The 17,269-nt window shown below is 39.5% G+C and overlaps 1 protein-coding gene across 1 annotated transcript; it reads right to left on the bottom strand.

Moving 5' to 3' along the window:
• Positions 1-13,341: 13,341 nt before the first annotated feature.
• Positions 13,342-14,873, bottom strand: LOC105229734 (cAMP-dependent protein kinase catalytic subunit 2). Its single transcript, XM_011210203.4, has 5 exons — positions 14,558-14,873; positions 14,259-14,488; positions 14,031-14,196; positions 13,691-13,968; positions 13,342-13,628 (listed from the first exon to the last, which is right to left on the bottom strand). The coding sequence occupies exons 1-5, from the start codon at positions 14,762-14,764 to the stop codon at positions 13,412-13,414; spliced, it is 1,098 nt and encodes a 365-aa protein (XP_011208505.2). The 5' UTR covers positions 14,765-14,873; the 3' UTR covers positions 13,342-13,411.
• Between the last annotated feature and the right edge of the window lie 2,396 nt (positions 14,874-17,269).

Raw genomic sequence — 17,269 nt, 5'->3', positions numbered from 1 at the left:
TTAGTATAATTTTTGAAAAATTATAAAAATTAGCTTACATTGCCAATTTCAATAAATTTTTGCTTTTATAAACAAGTAGGTTCTATATTTTCACTAAAAAATAAAAGAAAAGCCATAGCTGTAAACTTACACACAAAAAAAAATTCTTTATTTGGACAATAATTTTAATCTGATTTTATTGAATAACTTTCCGTCGACTTCTGTTAGATTTTTTAACTATAAAATTTCACTTTTTATAAAAAACATTGTTGAATTTTTCTTATCCAAATATTTCTTTACAAAACAAAATCCTTAAAGTTTTGAAATTGGAAAGTGGAAAAATCCTATTTTTTCCGCCGAAATGCCACTGTGCGACATGAGATTATGAGTTTGACGATCAACAAGACAACAAACATCGGAATGGGGGGAAAAAACGAGCCAAACCAAAAAAAAAAAAAAAAAAAAAACATTATGAATTCGTTCCGGGGGGACAGCCGTAAAGGAGCAGTTCTATTTGGCTGCATTGAGACATTTGCGTAACATCCGTCAAAAATGGGCGAAATTGTGGAAGGACCTTTTATGGATTTTATACGATGACGAAACACGACTGTGACCGAATTTAAAGCTAAAAACGCAATGAGTGCCATCGATTACTTTGAAGGCGAAAAAATATATATTTAACAATTTCCCCGTACTTTTTTGTCACAATGTATAAAAAAATTTCTGTAATACATTCCATTTGAACCAACACTGTAATACTGAAATAGTTTTAGCTTGAGTTGAAAACAGAAATTTAAACTGGTGGCAACTCTTAAATCTCGAAATCGATAAAATTGTTCAAAGCTGAACAGAATTCCTATCTTCGTACTCAATAAAGGAGGAGAAACAAGAAAAACATTGCTTTTGTTAAGGTCTATTTTCGAAAACTTTGATTATAATGATCCTAAGAATGTGATCTCATAGAGGCACATATTTACAAGTACTACGGTCTCGTTTGGCTGGTCGCTGCTTTGTTGATTGAATATGTATAAGCAATAATAACAATTTCTGAGTGAGACCGAGGTGACTTGAACTGTGAAAATATTTCTTGATCAAATATAATTTACAAGAAACCAGGAAAATACACAGTTATTTTATAAAAAGACACCAACTGCTCTTTAATATATTGCTTTTCAACACTTTTTAGGATATTCGTATGTGTTTCAGAATAATAGATCACAGCTCAACGCTTCAGAATACTTTGTTGTCCGTTGCAGATATATCATTCCAGACCATAATTCGCTTACTAAAATCCAGCCTAAGCATTTACATCCAACATATTTACAAGTAAGTCGTGACCTCAACTTACTTCACACCAAAAACAGCTCTCGTGTTGTTCGGTACTCACACACACAAGACAACCCATGCGGTCGCACAATCGGCGTGTTCGTAAAGGTGTAACTAATCCGCATGATTTTGTAACAATAAGCAATAAACCAATGAACAATGGCACCCCTTTGAGTGACGCGCTCTGGGCACATTGCCTTCGTGGCGGCAGCGTTCTTCCAATAAAACGCAATTCTCTGTCAAAGCAGTACTTCCGTCCCGCAAAACACAAGGTGAAACGATGCTTTGTTGTCGTTGTTGCTTATCAGCGTTGTTGCAGCAATAATTTCAAAAAGCAGGCCGATCGGACGCATATGCGCGAATGCGAACTCAAACCTCGATACTCAATCGTTATCCGCAATTTTTGCGATGCGAATGTGAATGCGGCTAGCAATATGTACTCGTATATGTGTGTGTGGTGTGTGCGTCGCATTTGAGCCCTTTCGGCAAGGTGTATTCAATGGATTCGTGCAATCAAAGCAGCGCGCGTCATGACATGACAGACATTTGGACAGGCCGCCGGCAGGCATTCGATGTAACGAATCGGCATTTACAGTTGTGCTATCACCACTACATCTGCATTTCCACATACATGCGTGTAATCCCACCTTTGGAGGCTTTGATTGCGCTTCGTCGGCGTGTGTTGGCTAAATTGTGACTTTTTCACTCGATTCCACCCCGAAAGGCCGCGCCGAACTGTGAAAGGGGTTCCACTGCCACATACTCACGTGGGGGGTGCAATAAAGGTGTTTTACGCTGGCCACACCACCTTTGCCGTTGGTTCATTGAGCACGAATAATTTGCTGATTTATGTTTTGTTGCTGTGCGCACCGGATGCGCCGCCGTGTGGCATTTGCAGTTATGATTGAGTGAGCGTTTTGACTTCCGAACATAAAGCCGAATAATTATTTTTCAGATTAATATTTCGTTCCACCAAAGCATATTTGCATTGATGCTTATATGATAAAATGACTCACCAGTTGATTTGATGGTTGTTGGTTCCCACAGTTGCCTCATATTGCTGTATGCGATATAATGCTAGGATTACTGACAGCTGACGAAAACAAATTCAGAAAATTATATGGCAAAATATAATCCCTTAGATTTCTTTAACTATACTATAATGGAATTCTTGTAGAGGTTAGAAAACTACTCTGAAGAATACTCTTAAAAATTTGGAATTTGTATGTCGAGCTACGAAGATGTCTAAAGTGAATCGAGCAGTGTCGCTTTAATTGGATACCCAGACTATAAACCTTGATATTTTGGGACCAGAGGTAATATATTTTCATAAAATATTGTCAGTTGTAACGAACTCAGATTACGATGGAAATAGTAGCAGAGCATAGTACTATCACTTCCCTATCTTGGTATTTCAATATAGGGAACTATACATGTGTACTCGTATTCTCTTTCCGTCATCAAACTCGCTCGACACCGTCGATGTAATCTTTCTAGTTTTTAAAACTGATTATACTCATTATAAAACTCAAATAAACATCGGTGCTAATTGAACGGTTAAAATGTGGACTGCCCAATTTGAAAGTGCTTTTGGTTTGGTAGTGCGACTGAAAGCACTACTCGATGAAGAATGTGGTCAAATACAAGACAAGTTCGTAAAATTTTTTGAAGGATCTAAAAATCCATTTCATTAAAAGTCGCTGAATATATTCAAAAGCTAGAAAAATGGGTTTTATGTGGCTTGAAGCCAAGAAACATTGACAGACGATTTTTCATGACGGAAATACTGCTTGGACGCAATAAAAAGAAGTCGTTTTTGCATTGGATTGGGACTGGTGTTGAAATATGAATCAATAACGACAACCTTAAGCTCAAAAATCATATAAAACCCGGACGGCTAGCCAAATCAAAGCCGAATATCCAGAGCGTTAAGTATTTGGTCGGATGAGAAGTACGTGCGGTGTTATGAGCTTCTGAAACCGGATAAAACCTTTACTGGGGAAGAGTATCGAACTACTCATTTGAAACTAGATATTAGACAATAACTATACATAACGAGAAAACTCGGCTGCTGCAATACCGGTTTAAAACTATTAGACAACTCAGCCTTGTTAGCCTTAATCGAGCCCAGACCTCCTCCTTCTGACTACCATTTGTTCTGTTAGATCCAATACGCTCTCTCTGGAATTAGAACGGATAATCAAAATTCTGCTTGGCAAACAGGCGTAGTTATTTTGAGATGGACCCACAAATTCATAGCTTTAGATGGACAATACGAGGTGTGTTCAAAAAGTATCGCGAATTTTGTGTTTTTTCAAAAATTATTTATTTATTTATGAATATCTATTTTGTCTCCTTCAAAGTAATCCCCATGAGATATTATACACTTGCGCCAACGGTTTTTCCAAGCTTCGAAGCACTTCAAAAAATCATTTTTTTTATCTTCCTCAGCTCCTCCTTCGATGCCGTCTTTATCTCGTCAAGAGAAGCGTAACGTCGTCCTTTCATGGGCCTCTTCAGTTTAGGGAACAAGAAAACGTCACAGGGGGCCAGATCTGGGGAATACGGTGGCTGTGGCATCATTAGTGTGTTGTGTTTGGCCAAAAAGTCGCGCACAAGCAACGATGTGTGGTGCAAAAGCCAATTTTTGTTCTTCCACAAATCCGGGCGGTTCTGGCGGATTGCTTCGCCCAAATTGCGCATAACTTGGTAATATTCCTTATTGACCGTTCTTCCCTGTGGCAAGAACTCATGATGCACCACGCCCCTGCAATCGAAGAAAACTGTCAGTTACGATTCGCGATACTTTTTGAACACACCTCGTATATTGAATATTGTATACGTTTTTCTAAATATATATTCCAAATTTGGAAAAACCCCGCTATAGTTGTAGAACCAATAATACATAGGTACCTTCGAATGAGACAGAAACCAAAAATCATAGTCTACAAATATTTTTCGAGAAGAGACCCTCTACTGCTTACTGACTTCGATCATTTTTGAGGTTAAGCTTACTAATTGTGAGCTTTAATAAAGCTTTTGAGCTTTGGCTTACTAATTGTGAGCTTTTATGGTGCTTTGAAATGAAAGCTACTGAGTAATAATTTATTAAAGTAAAAGGGTTTATTCTCATCTTTATTCAGGCTTGCAGGCTCTGTACCTTTATCTATTACCACTAAACTAATCGTGGTCACATTTACATTACATCTCTTCAGAATTGCGAAATTACACAAACAGTCCGACGCCTGATTTTATTAATTAAAATCACCGAAGAAGTGGAGAGGTATTTGGTTTATTTCAAATCAAGAAAGGGAAAATTCTGCAAAAAAGCTTTCACCATAATTGAATTATCCACTCGTAGACCATGAGCCCGGCAGCAGCAGGGCATAAGCGGCACTTTCACCTCCTTAAGTCGGCGGTAAGCCTGAAAAATGTGCGTAATTTGTCGGTGTTTGCGAAAACTTAGGCACGAGCTAGTTTTTCTGCAGATTTCTCACAACTCCAGCGCAAAAGATTATGAGCGCATTTGCTTTGTTGCCGCGCCAAAGTAAATATTTACAGGCATATTGTTTGGGCTTCGTGACATGTGAGTAGTTGTACCCCTCAGCTCCACAGCTGTGGGGAGACAAATTGTCATATGTGTCAACAGTTCATCGAGGCGTCAATTATTTTGCATAAATCGCCTGTAATCGTGCGGCTAGCGAAAGCACACGACACACACTTTGTCTAATGAATTCTCCCAAGGCAATTTACCGTTGAAGACTGAGTGAAAACGTACACAGCAATGACTTAATCTCCGGCTTCGGCACTTAAGAGAGTGTGCGAAGCGAAAGTGATATGCTTAAATCGGTTCGGTTGCGTGGAAGAGTGGGAGAGCGGGTGCAGGGTAAATGTTGCATTATGCCGAGGCATCGTTTGCTTTCAATTGCGCCCAAACCACTAGCCGTTATCCACTTTTGAATGCGTGTAGCGTCGCATTTATTTGAGGCCTAACAGATATTATCCGTTTATTTATTGCAGTCGTTAACATATCTGCTGCTCTGTATCTTTTCGGCACACTCAAGCACATACCTACACATGTCCTCTCCGGCGATAAGAAAAACAAAAGATGGAAAACTGAATTAAACCAAAGCACCCACGAAGATTACACGCATAGGTCTGCGCAACATGCGAGACTTATATGTACATATGTATATGGAGCATATCAATATGTTAGTGTTGTTGTGGTGAATCGCAAAAGGCGCCAAATGATGGCCACTTTAAAGCGCTTTGCTGGCGATTTGTTAGCCGCATTCAAATTACACAGTTCTTGCACGCAAGACGCCTTTGTCTCCATGTGTCTGCAGAATTTCAGGCCAGCGTAATTCCTTCGATCCCTCAGTTGCCTTTGAGCGGCCTATTTTGTTAAGATTAATACGTGACTTTCATGCAACTTTTAAGAAAATTAAAATTATAAAAATTCCACATGCGCTCCGCAATACCCATTTCGGGGGCCTAATAAATGTATCACTGCCGTCGTAATAGTTGGCACTTAATTCCGCTGGTAGAATAAAATTTATCTCAGCGGTTGACACAGCTTAGTTTTAACTCTATGCTTTTCTGCATAAATAATTGCGCACTATTTGCCCCCGTTCCCCACCCAACTAAAAGCCCAAATACGCCTACTAAAAGCGCTTCACTCAACCTCCCAAATATTAGTATGTGTTCGAATGAGTGTGTGCCAAGGGTTTGCCTGGCATTTGAAAGCTCATCAATGTGACATTTTCAGGTTGCCGAAGTTTGCTGTCACATTCACAAATATAATACATACACACCCGCAACCGTCTCTTCACCTTCTGAACTTAAACACAAATAAATGCTCGAAGATAATGATTAATTGTCGATTTGATCCACACTCAGCCGCTTACTCGGATACCGGTTGGGCGTTTTTGGAAAAGGATTTACCTTTTTTACACCCAACTCACTCCAACAGTGTATGAACTATTTTGCCGGAAATATGTTCTCATTCTGAAAGAAAAATTTTATTCTTCGATTCTTCTAACGGGTTCTCCAATAGTGACGCTACAAAAGTAGATCGACAGAGACATTCCTCTACAGTAAGGTATGCCATTTCATCACTGAAAGATCAACAACTAGTCGAAATTATTAAAATCTACTACCGAGATTTGGAGCCAGTGGCCTCAACTTTAACAGGAAAACTTGACTCCACAGGCAGAGTACAAAATGTTCCCGTGCCAGTGATAAAAAGAATTGTTCGTAGTGTGAGAATATTGCTGCCGCTAGCGAATCAATTGATGAAGACCCGAATCAGTCTCCCACCCGTCGTTCTCAAGCGTTGGGCATCTTTGTGACGTCGTTGTGGCGAATTTTGCGAAACGATCTTGGTCTATATCCTCATAAGATCCAATTAACGCAAAAACTGTAGCTTCTGGACCACCAGAATCGTTGTATGATCGTGAATAGTGTTGGACAACAACTTGAAAATGATCCGAAAAATCATCTACTGCGATAAGGCTTATTTCTGGCTGAATAGCTTCGTCAATAAGCCAAATATACTTTACTGGTCATGGGCCGAACTTCATCCGTGATGATCAAGACCGGCATGTTACTGTGAATGGAATCGCTCAATGATAATCAAATATTTTTTGCCCGAATTGGATGATATGGACTTGGACAATATGTGGTTCCAACAGGACGTCATCATGAGTCACACCACACAGTGAATGTCACAATCGATTTATTGAAACTCAAGTTTGGTGAACTAGTTATCTCACGAAATGTCCCAGTCAATTGGCCGCTTTGGTGGTGGGATTTGACGCCATTAAACTATTTTCTGTGTGCCTACGTCAAGCGACGATTTATGAATTTCGTACGAATATCGAACGTGAAATTGCAGCAATATCGGCCGACTTACTATATGCTTGAAAAACGTCGAAAATTGTGTTCAGCGTTTGGACTTCTACAAGCGTGCCTGTGGTGGCTGTAGAAAAACGAGTTCCATATATAATATTATGTCATCGAATGGTACTTTCGCAGAAAGAAAGAACTTCTTTTTGCTTTATGTAAAAAACTTTTGTATCTATTATTGAAAAACTCTTTAGTATGTATGCTGAAATTGAACCCTTTTCATATTAAGATAAGAAAATATCTGCATCGGTGTTTTTGGGGTCATTCAAGATATTTATTGAATATAGAACAAAACGACATGACATTCTAGCCATGAAAAATAGACAATAGTATCTTCAAATAAGAATTTTTTAACTCACATTCCAACCTCTAAAATTTATTGCTCACATAATAATAGCAAAACAAATATCGAATTGCGATTCGAGAATAATAATAAAACTTATTCTTTTCAGATCCCAAAATAGACTATTCTTAAATATTGTAAGAATCCCAAAATCTGTCTCTAAATCTTTAGAAATCACAAGGAAAAGATAAATAAACAAAAGTTTATATTAATTTGGACAAGACAGCGCAAGCTCACATTGGCAGCTTAGTGCAATCTCGTCCGATTTCAACACACCAACTAAACTTGCCGGCAAACATATGCATTTCTATGTGTTTATGCATCTGTATCGAGTGTACCACTCCTGGACCGAAATAAATGTACTAGAAAATTACCAACTTATGTAATCTTGGTTGGCATCATTTATCAACTGGATGTTAGGTAATTTTTCTTACTTTTACGTTGAAATGGTGGAATTCGTCAAGAAGTCACGCTGACAGATGGCACATGTACGCAAAAACACACATACACCCACACACATGCAGACACAACTATTAGTGTTTAGGAATACATATATACACGTATGTATGTGTGTATATGTGCGTATATCATTTGGAGAATATATTCGAGCGCTCAAGAACGCTTAGAGCTTTGCTTTGATATATGTTTGTATGTGAGCATGTGCGTGTGTATCTATGTATGTGGATGGTAGTGGCAACCGGAAAGAAGCATTTCACACAGCAATTATTCTTGAGGAAATTTGTCAATCCACCTTGGCTTTATTGTGGCAGTGCGCCAGCCATATTAGGTGTGCCACTCCCCAGAGCCCTCAGCGCGCTTGACAGTTTGTGTGGCGCTGTTTGTCTGCGAGGTAATTGAAATGTCGGTCAATGTTCAATGTTCAATGTTCAATGGACGAATTGCGATTATATGAAGTATTTGTGGGCAGTACCTAACAATTGGACAATTACGTGGTGAAGGTTTAGAGACGGCAAGTGGAGATGGGATGCTGCCGTGTACACATGTGCGGAAGGTATGTGCTCTTGAAGTTGCATATATGTAGATAGATTTAAAGACTTGCTCTTGAGTGATGAATATTGAAATACTTCAATGCTCAAAATCTAAGGGGAGTTCCTTTGGGCCCGAAAAGATGTGAAGTATGACCTAAAGGAGGTTAGTTATGAAACGAAAACAACGCATTAAAAGCATTTTTGGGAAATGAAAACGTGAAAAACTTGAAAAAGAATCATATTTCGGTAAGACTGGGTATAATTAATCTCAAGATTTACTTACTCAATTCCAGCGATTAACCATACCGAACCGAAGTCACTCGTTCCTCTGCTTTGGCAGTTATCAATAGACAAGTCAGCAGCGAGTATTAAATCGTCTACAGCTATGAAAATATCATACCTCACAATACTGGCATGATGAGCTTGCAGCTGCTTGAGGTGTTGTTGAGAAAGAATGAACGGAAAATTATTTATCGCAATTGGCAATCTCATCCATATTGATAGAAGCTAATTTTCTTTGAGTTCAGTTATTGAAAGCGAAGTCCTCTGATTGCTGATTTTATCGCTGAAAGAAAGCTTGCACGGCATACGGACAAATCTACATTTGATTACACCTACATACATAAGTATTTTATTTACTCAAGTGAATATGTACATATGTGAATAAAGCGGATTAATTTAATTGCAGCAATTGTTACGAAATATTTGTAATTATGCTTGAATTGGGAGAACACGTGTGTGAGATATAAATCTACATATAGACATACATATGCATACTGATGGTAAGTGGAGAGGGTTGTTGAGACTTTCAGAATGTTTTTTATAAATCAGTAAAGATGGAAATTACTTCCAGAAGTCAAAACTTCAGTTCAGTTAAGCATTTTAGAGGCCATTAAGGTTATTCCACTACATGGCTCAAGATGTGGAAACTGTCACTGACACGATCTTGGTGGTCAATCGACCGGCCCAAAACGTAAAATTATCTGCTCACCGAAGTGTTCACTCAATAAATCCATTGATTGATGTGAAGAAGCGCCGTCTTGTTGAAACCAAAAGTCGCCGAGATCACAATCTTCAATTTCAGATATCAAATAGTCGGTTATCATGACGTTCTCACAGGCATAATTTTTGAAGAAATGTGAACCATTGATTTCACCGGCCTACAAACCATACCAAACCGTTGTTTTTTCTGGATGAAATGGCAACTCTTGAATTTTTTCAGATTGCTGTTCGTCCAAAATGTTACAGTCTTGCTTGTTTATATACCCATTGAGCCAGAAATGGGCCTGAATAAAATTTGGCTCGGAAACATCGGATCTTATTGGAACTTTTCAAGAGCCCTTAGAGCGAAGTGATCTTTCACAAGCTGTATTTGTACGCTGTCAATTGAAGACATTGACGTAAATTTCGCCAAGTTTTTCTATATGTTAGTCCGAGTTGTTGCGAACAGCGCCAAATCGACTCGCCAAGGTCTTCGTGTACACTCTTAGCTACAGGGGCTTTGTTTTCTTCACCGCGTGCTGGGCGTGGCCTGTCGAATACTATCCACTAATAAATGCTGGGTCTACAGATGGGTTATGGTGTTGCGAAAAGTACGCTCAATAGGCCGATAAGTTCAGTTGTAATCACGTCGAGATTTGAGAAAGGCAATAATTTATTATTTTTCAGTTTTCAACTGCACCCATTTTTTTAAGTAGTAGTACCATACATTGTGGCAATTTCTAAGATTTGGTGTCGTTAATGATTACCTGATCAGGTCCCATTTATAAGGCTACCAAGTTCAGCAGGCTGTCATATATAGCATTACTCTAATACTCTTACAGCTTTCTGAACATTATTTTCTAATGTTTTTTTTTATAAAAACTACAGACTTTCCGTAACGTTTAAGCATCACTCAATAAATGTGGAATATCAAACATACAGCAGATAACGGTAACGAAATGAAGAACAAAAAAAAAAATTGCGTAGAAAATACTCCTGTTACCAAAATCAACATAAATCATGGCGAATATCTCATTTCGACGCTGTGATTTATTCACAGTTTTATCTGAAAGCGCCAATCCCACTCTTCGGCAGAAGCACCTTTCTTCGCACGAACACAGCAGCCGGCAGCCAGCACTCGCCGCTCCAGCTATCACAAGTCATCTGCTCTTCTAGTCGCTTGACTCAACTGTCCCATATCTCGGCGTACAATCACCCCTCGGAAAATTTGCACACTCCACCATGCCCACGCCAACGAATAACTGTACAACACGAGTAACCGCTTTCGTTCGCTTTCCTAGCGAAATTAAAGGACAAAGTCCTTTGTCCAGCTGAACACGGCAGGACCTTTGTTGTTGCTATCGCTCTTTGTGGCTCCTGCCGCTTTGCATGCAAAAAAAGGAATACACAAACAGTGTGGAAAAAAGAAATGGTGAATAAAAAAACACACAAAATTATGATAATCATAATTTTTGTTACGTGAGTTTTCATGTGGAAAAGATGAAACATCATCGTCTCCGGCATCTTTTGCTTTGCCTGGCGCGCGCCGGCCCTCCACCGCCAGTTCAATGTACACGGACGGCTGGCTACAATGCTTTGTTGTGCTTGTTGTTGTAATCGTCATCACCATAATCATAGTTTTGAGAAACTCCTGATTTTACCTCTGCTTTTTGGCGCCCGACAGTCCGGCGCCAGCGCTGCCCATTCCCGTGCACAGCCCCTTCCTGTGTTTGCCCAGCAGCAAAGGTCCTGCTTGCTTTCTCTGCGTTGCTCTTCTTGCTGCTTGCCGTCGCTTCCAGCGCTCTTTGCTTTGTAGCGCGCTTGTGAGCTTCGGTCCTGTTGCCTGAAACTGAGGTAAGTGGCGAGAATGTGTCGAGTGGGGCGCCGGTTAGCTGAGCTGTATTGCTTGTAATCCATTGAAAGTTTTACCATTGTAAATATAAATTGTACACGATTTAGGTGGCGGCCAGTTAAAGTGAGTGGCTGAGCGCTTGTATTGAGTAAGTGAAAGCCACTCCCAGGAAAGTAAATATTCTTAAGAAATTAAGTACAAAATTGACGATATATAATTTTGGCTTCTACTAGTGGAAAATAAACTGCACCCTGTATGTGTGTGAATTCTTCGGAGGAGCTGCACAGAAGGTGGTTCAACTCTCTATCGAGCTGTTCGAACTTCAATTCTGTTTGGAAATTTCGGGATTTCGGGAACTTCAAGTATTTTTAAGATCAAAGCGCTTTCACCAACACAAACACAAAGTTCACTTAAATAATTTAGGAAACGCCGCTGAACACTTTGACACGCAATCGAAACTTGAAACATCTGCTTGGAGAAAACGAACATGCAACATGCATGCGAGAGTGTAGAAGCATGCATAACTGTAAATATGTGGTGCTTGATATCGCAGCGCTTTGCATGGGAAAAGTGAAAGATTTCAACAGCTTCGGCGATCACTTGCTCGGCACTTGTCTTACAGCTGTTCTTCTTGGAACACCAGAGAAATTGGGTAATTAATTGCTTAGAAGAACGCCAAATTGGAAACATTAGATACAAAACTTCAAAATGGCCGTGTGTGTGTTTGAAAAATTACGCTTTCGAAATAGGTACAAGCAAACATAAGAAGAAGAAAAAAATTGTGATCGGTGACACTTTGTGGTGTGTCTCTTCGCGCCACCAAATATGGCGTGGAGATGGAGCTGTGAGAAATTACGCAAACACTCATTAAAATGGGGCACGGAACATATGTTTTCACTCCGATGTGGAGAGATGTGGAAAAAAGAGCTTTCTATGGCTGTTTCTTGAGTGTAAGAAAAGCGATTAAGAACGTAACACATGGTCCGGAGAAAAGAATGTGACTGTAAAAGATTTATTTATGAAATTTTGTTAAGACAACTCAAAAGAAAAAATATTTATTCGATGATCTTGTAATCTTAACAAACTTCGGAAATTGAAAAGTTCAGTTCCTTGTTCAACGGAAGATTGGTTTTAGGTTCTCTGATTACAATCAGGAAAGCATTAAAAAAGAAAACGTTACTAAAATGTGTTTTAATTCATCGGAGCACTATGAAGGGCATTTATTCAGTGATACACACTTCGGTGCTTTACTACAATGTCTCTAGTTTTAATAATGCCAAATTAAGGATCCGATATTCCCCCAAAGAGAGCTAAGTAAGTTTGGTTGGCATATTCCTTTTAATGCCATTGTTATTGTTGTTGTGCGGGTACATTATTCGCGGTTATGATGGTAAGGATTTGTAGTTGTCAGCGACGTCACCCTGGGTTCTAGGAAACGTACGGTTTCGACAGGGTTGGACTAAAGGGAGAAGGGTGTCAGATTGTAGGGTTATCAGAGCATGTAAAGAGTTGGCTAGCGTCATGCGAGGACTCAGTGCATGCTGATCATATGTTTGATATATCAGGGTCTATTCTGGATAAGTAGAAGTTTAACCTGCTGCAGTACTCAGAACGAAACTGCGCAAGGGTCACTCTCGTTTCTCACGGCAACTCGTGCTTTTCATCTGCAATGGTTAGTGGTTTGATTCCAAGTCCGCCATTCACTAAATGGGAGTCAGTGAAGGCATCAATGGCACTGTGAATGGCGGTCAGTGCATGTCTGAAGTTAGTTGCGTCCGAAGTCTGGTCGACGTATCCGCCTATTGTACTATTTGATATTGCTTAAAATTAACCCTACTCATGGTCTGTAGTCACGTCTCTCTTGAAACCAGAGCAATTAGTAACTATAATATAATGCTAATGTTCTTCGATATTCTCAAAAGATATATATGTATATTTTTAGATTAATTCCATAGTATTTAATATTTGTAATTAATAAGTATTCAATAATCAAGTAATTCACAATGTAAACACAGATATACAGAGAATATCATTTTAAAATTCAGCAAAAGCCTCGCAATAACGACAAGTTTTCGACTTCGGTCCACGCTTAAACTCCGGATACTTATCAAAATTGGACAAGTCTTCGGCATGACCAATCTGTGGCACGTAGGGAGCTGGCATTTCCTGGTTGAGTATCGAAAACCAATCGATGGACTTGAACCAATCGTGGTTTTTAATGTCTTTATTGCCGTTGATTAAGCTCCCAAATCTAAATAAAATCAAAATAAGACACATCATAATATGAGCACATATGTCCTTCCACTAACTCACCTCTTCGACAATTCGACTTGCAGCAAATTCTCAACCAAGTCTTTCAGTTCGGAGCTGAAGCCCTGTGGCATTTTGTACTCGCCTTCACAAATCTTGCCATACATGACCATTATGTCGCGATTGAAGGGCGAGAAGGGTGACGAACCATTGACCATTTCGTAAATGAATACGCCAAAGGACCACCAGTCCACGCACGAGCCGTAGGGTCGCGACTGAATGACCTCCGGCGCTAGGTACTCGGGCGTACCGCACAGCGTCATAGTGCGCGTCTCGACTTTCTGCTGGGTTAAACATCAGTGAGTATAACAAAGATGATTTAATACCGCAAAATATGAGCGACCTTAACAAATCCGAAGTCTGTTATTTTGATGTAACCATTCTTATCGATCATTACGTTCTCGGGCTTCAAGTCACGGTAGATCAGGTGCAGGAAATGCAAATACTCCAGAGCAAGAAACACTTGAGCGGCGTAGAAGCGGGCGTGCTTCTCATTGAACTTGCGCATTCTAAAGGGGAAAAGGATCAAATTTTATCGATGCAATGAGCTGGTGTGGGGCACACACGGTACTTGCGATGATACGTGAACAATTCGCCGCCATTGACGAATGGCAATCCCAAGTAGAGCAGATCGTAGTCCTTGCGAGAGAACTCCAGCCAAATGAGGAAGGGAAATTTGATGCAGGCCAGCACGCGTTTTTCATTATGCACATGTGTCACCTGCTTCATCTTGACGATCTTCTCCTTCAGCATAAGTTTCGCTGCATAATAATCGCCCGTGGACTTGTCCTTGCATAAGGCCTGTTTTGATGAAATCGTTGCAAAAGTCAAAGCGGTCGCCTAAATTGTTCGTTTCGCTTTTCTACTCACCACCTGGCCGAAAGAGCCCGAGCCGAGTATGGTTATTTCTTCATAGCCCTCGAGTCCGGTCTCAGGTGAGGGTTGCACATTGCTCCAACGCCCGTTGAATTCTTCCAGAAAGAGCGACAGCACCAGTTCGTAGTCAACGACCGGATTAAAAATTACCGTTTGCTTATTCGGCGCCGCTTGGTGGTTGTTCATTTTGTTGTGTTGCATTTGAAAATAAGTGAAGAATCCGTTGTTTTCTGTTAAATTTTTTTGAGAATTTCTTTCTTTTTTATTTTAGTTTTCAAACGGTTGTTTGTTTGGGTTTCTTAGACTTTCGATTTTTTGCTTGAGACTTTTTCAATGCTCCTCTAAATAGAAATGAGCAGAACAAATACTTTATTGACTCTAAATATGATTGAGCTTTATGAGTCTATGAGTTGATCTCATTTATAAATGGCAATCGAATCTTGAGGTAGGATACATTTATTCAGTGTAGGCAAGTTTCGAAAAAAAAATAAAGCATGTTTCCATTGGAAATTGAGAAGTTTTCAGTTTATTGTTCTTAACATATAACTGTGGACCGGGTCATGAACCATATGATTAATAAAAAAGATCATCTATTATTTTCCAATGGTCCTTACACTCAGGTTCTTGACCAAATTCCATACAGAACATTATTTGACAAAAAAAATACTCTGATGTCATTCATTCGTAATTTTCTCGTAAGCGTCTTAAAGATTGCGGGTGAGTTCGCAATACACCCAATATCTTTGTCTCTACATACAATATTCGTAATATTGTAATTGTTTCCCTCATATATCACATCATTTTCAGGCAAAATCTGTTTTACTTTTATCTGTTTTACTGCCTTAACAAATATTATTCGTAATAATTAGTATTCGTTTTGATGCTTCTTCTATTTTTCGCTCACTCGAGATCAATACGCCCTATTTGCTCTTCAAGCGAAAATAATGCAAATCGAGTTACATCAAAATACACATAAAAAGTAGTTATATTTATGTAACAAATAAGTAAGGTTAGGTTATACTGGCCAGCTACCACGCCAAACACAGGCCTACCGGTTTTTAGTAATGCCTGAAGAATTCGCCACATAGGACGTCAACTTTTTTGCGAATTTTAAGAGCGACTTGATGTCTATGTTTGATACTTCGTCTAGTACTTTGGACTCCGAAGCTCCTAGATACTTGATCAGAGTTCTACATAGTGTTGGACATAGGCATAGGCGGTGTTCGAGCGTCTATGTATGTATCGTTATCAGTTATGCCTTATCCGGCTTGCTGCTGTTCGGCAGTCCTTTTGAGACCGTGTGAACAAGAAGCAAACTAGTTTTCCAAAGAGTCTTTTGCACATCATCTTGGCGATCCTGAATGTACTTAAGGCATTCCATCTCGCCCTAATACGCCTGTCGACTCTTTCGGAATTTTCTATATATTTATTTAAATACCACCTGTAGAAGAGCTTTTAAAGTCTGTTTATAAAGAGGTTCAATTACATTCTCGACGATATTTGCACTTGATGATCGAAGCAATGGTGTGTGTCCTTGCTAAATACATGAGTCGAGTTTCATCTCGGTGGGTTGCGTCTCAACTTTGTTGGATCAATGTTTTTGGCCCGATCAGGCAATGAACGAGTAATGCTATAGGCGAAATGCTTTAGATATCTAGATCTTAAATCAAACGGACACCTGCCTTTCTCGGCTGGTGAAATTAGAAAGGGTTTGCTTTCTAGTACATGTATCGAATAGAAAAAAAATTATGGAAATTCATCTAGACACATCCGGTATTTTTCTTATTTTTGTATACCCACATATACTCGTGGTATATATTCACAAATTAAAATTAGCGTACCACAACTATATATATTTTATTTACCGTAAATTACATTTAATTCTCTTCATAGTACGAAAACATGCATAAACATTCATAAATATTTACGAGTAAATTTATTTCGAATTTCTAGGTGCCGGATGCAAATTTGCATCCATCTGGATTAGCCACAAAAGTGGGTGCAACACTCTGCGCTGCGCCGCTGTGCTTCTGTGAAGCAAATTGATAAATTCATATTACCACACATTGTTGCACTTGCCACGTATGCAGAATGTAGGAAGACTCGTAAAACTTTTACGAGCCGGCAACATACTAAGTGCTCGCAAGCCATCACCGCTGTTTGCTTGAGTGTGTGTGTGTGGGTGTGTGTGTCGGTTCGATTACCTCGCATGGAAATGCACTTGGCTGTGTGAGAATTAAAAGTGCCCACGAATTGGATGCTTTCGGCTAATGAAAATTTCAGCTGTTTCAGCAAAGTATTAAAGTAAAAGAGTTATGTACGTGTTTGTTGCCGAAAATTCGCCTCGTAAAAGAGTGCAATGCGACATTTGGACCTGGCAATAAAATACAATTTGTGCAGAATGTCCAAGAGTGGCCACTGCACTTGGCCGATTGTGGATTTAGAAAGTGGATTTCCTTAAGAATTTTTAAGAAATATTCCGCGAAAATTGAGTAGGTGCTGGCAATTAAGCGGTGTCTGTAGATGTGGGTGTAGTTAGGTGTAGTTTAGCATCAAAATACCATAGAAATCAACCAAATTTGCAACCGGAAAACGCTGCTGATCCGCAAGAAAAACGATCCATTTCCGAAGTAGATGGCTACCTGTGACGAAGGTGAGTGACTTACGACAACATCAAGCGAAAACGGTCGTGGTCGCATGGCGGGG

Source organism: Bactrocera dorsalis, chromosome 2 (assembly GCF_023373825.1).
Source record: "Bactrocera dorsalis isolate Fly_Bdor chromosome 2, ASM2337382v1, whole genome shotgun sequence".
In the NCBI taxonomy this organism is placed as follows: Eukaryota; Metazoa; Arthropoda; class Insecta; order Diptera; family Tephritidae; genus Bactrocera; species Bactrocera dorsalis.
Note: the sequence above shows the minus strand (reverse complement) of the source record. Positions and strands in the feature narration are given on the sequence as shown.

Bases quoted from the DNA above. Each gene is read 5' to 3' on its own strand.
- LOC105229734 (XM_011210203.4), bottom strand. From the start codon at position 14,764: ATGCAACACAACAAAATGAACAACCACCAAGCGGCGCCGAATAAGCAA. The intron at 14,489-14,557 runs GTGAGTAGAAAA...TCATCAAAACAG, and splicing joins CGGGCTCTTTCGGCCAGGTG to GCCTTATGCAAGGACAAGTC. The intron at 13,969-14,030 runs GTCGCTCATATT...TTAACCCAGCAG, and splicing joins CAGACTTCGGATTTGTTAAG to AAAGTCGAGACGCGCACTAT.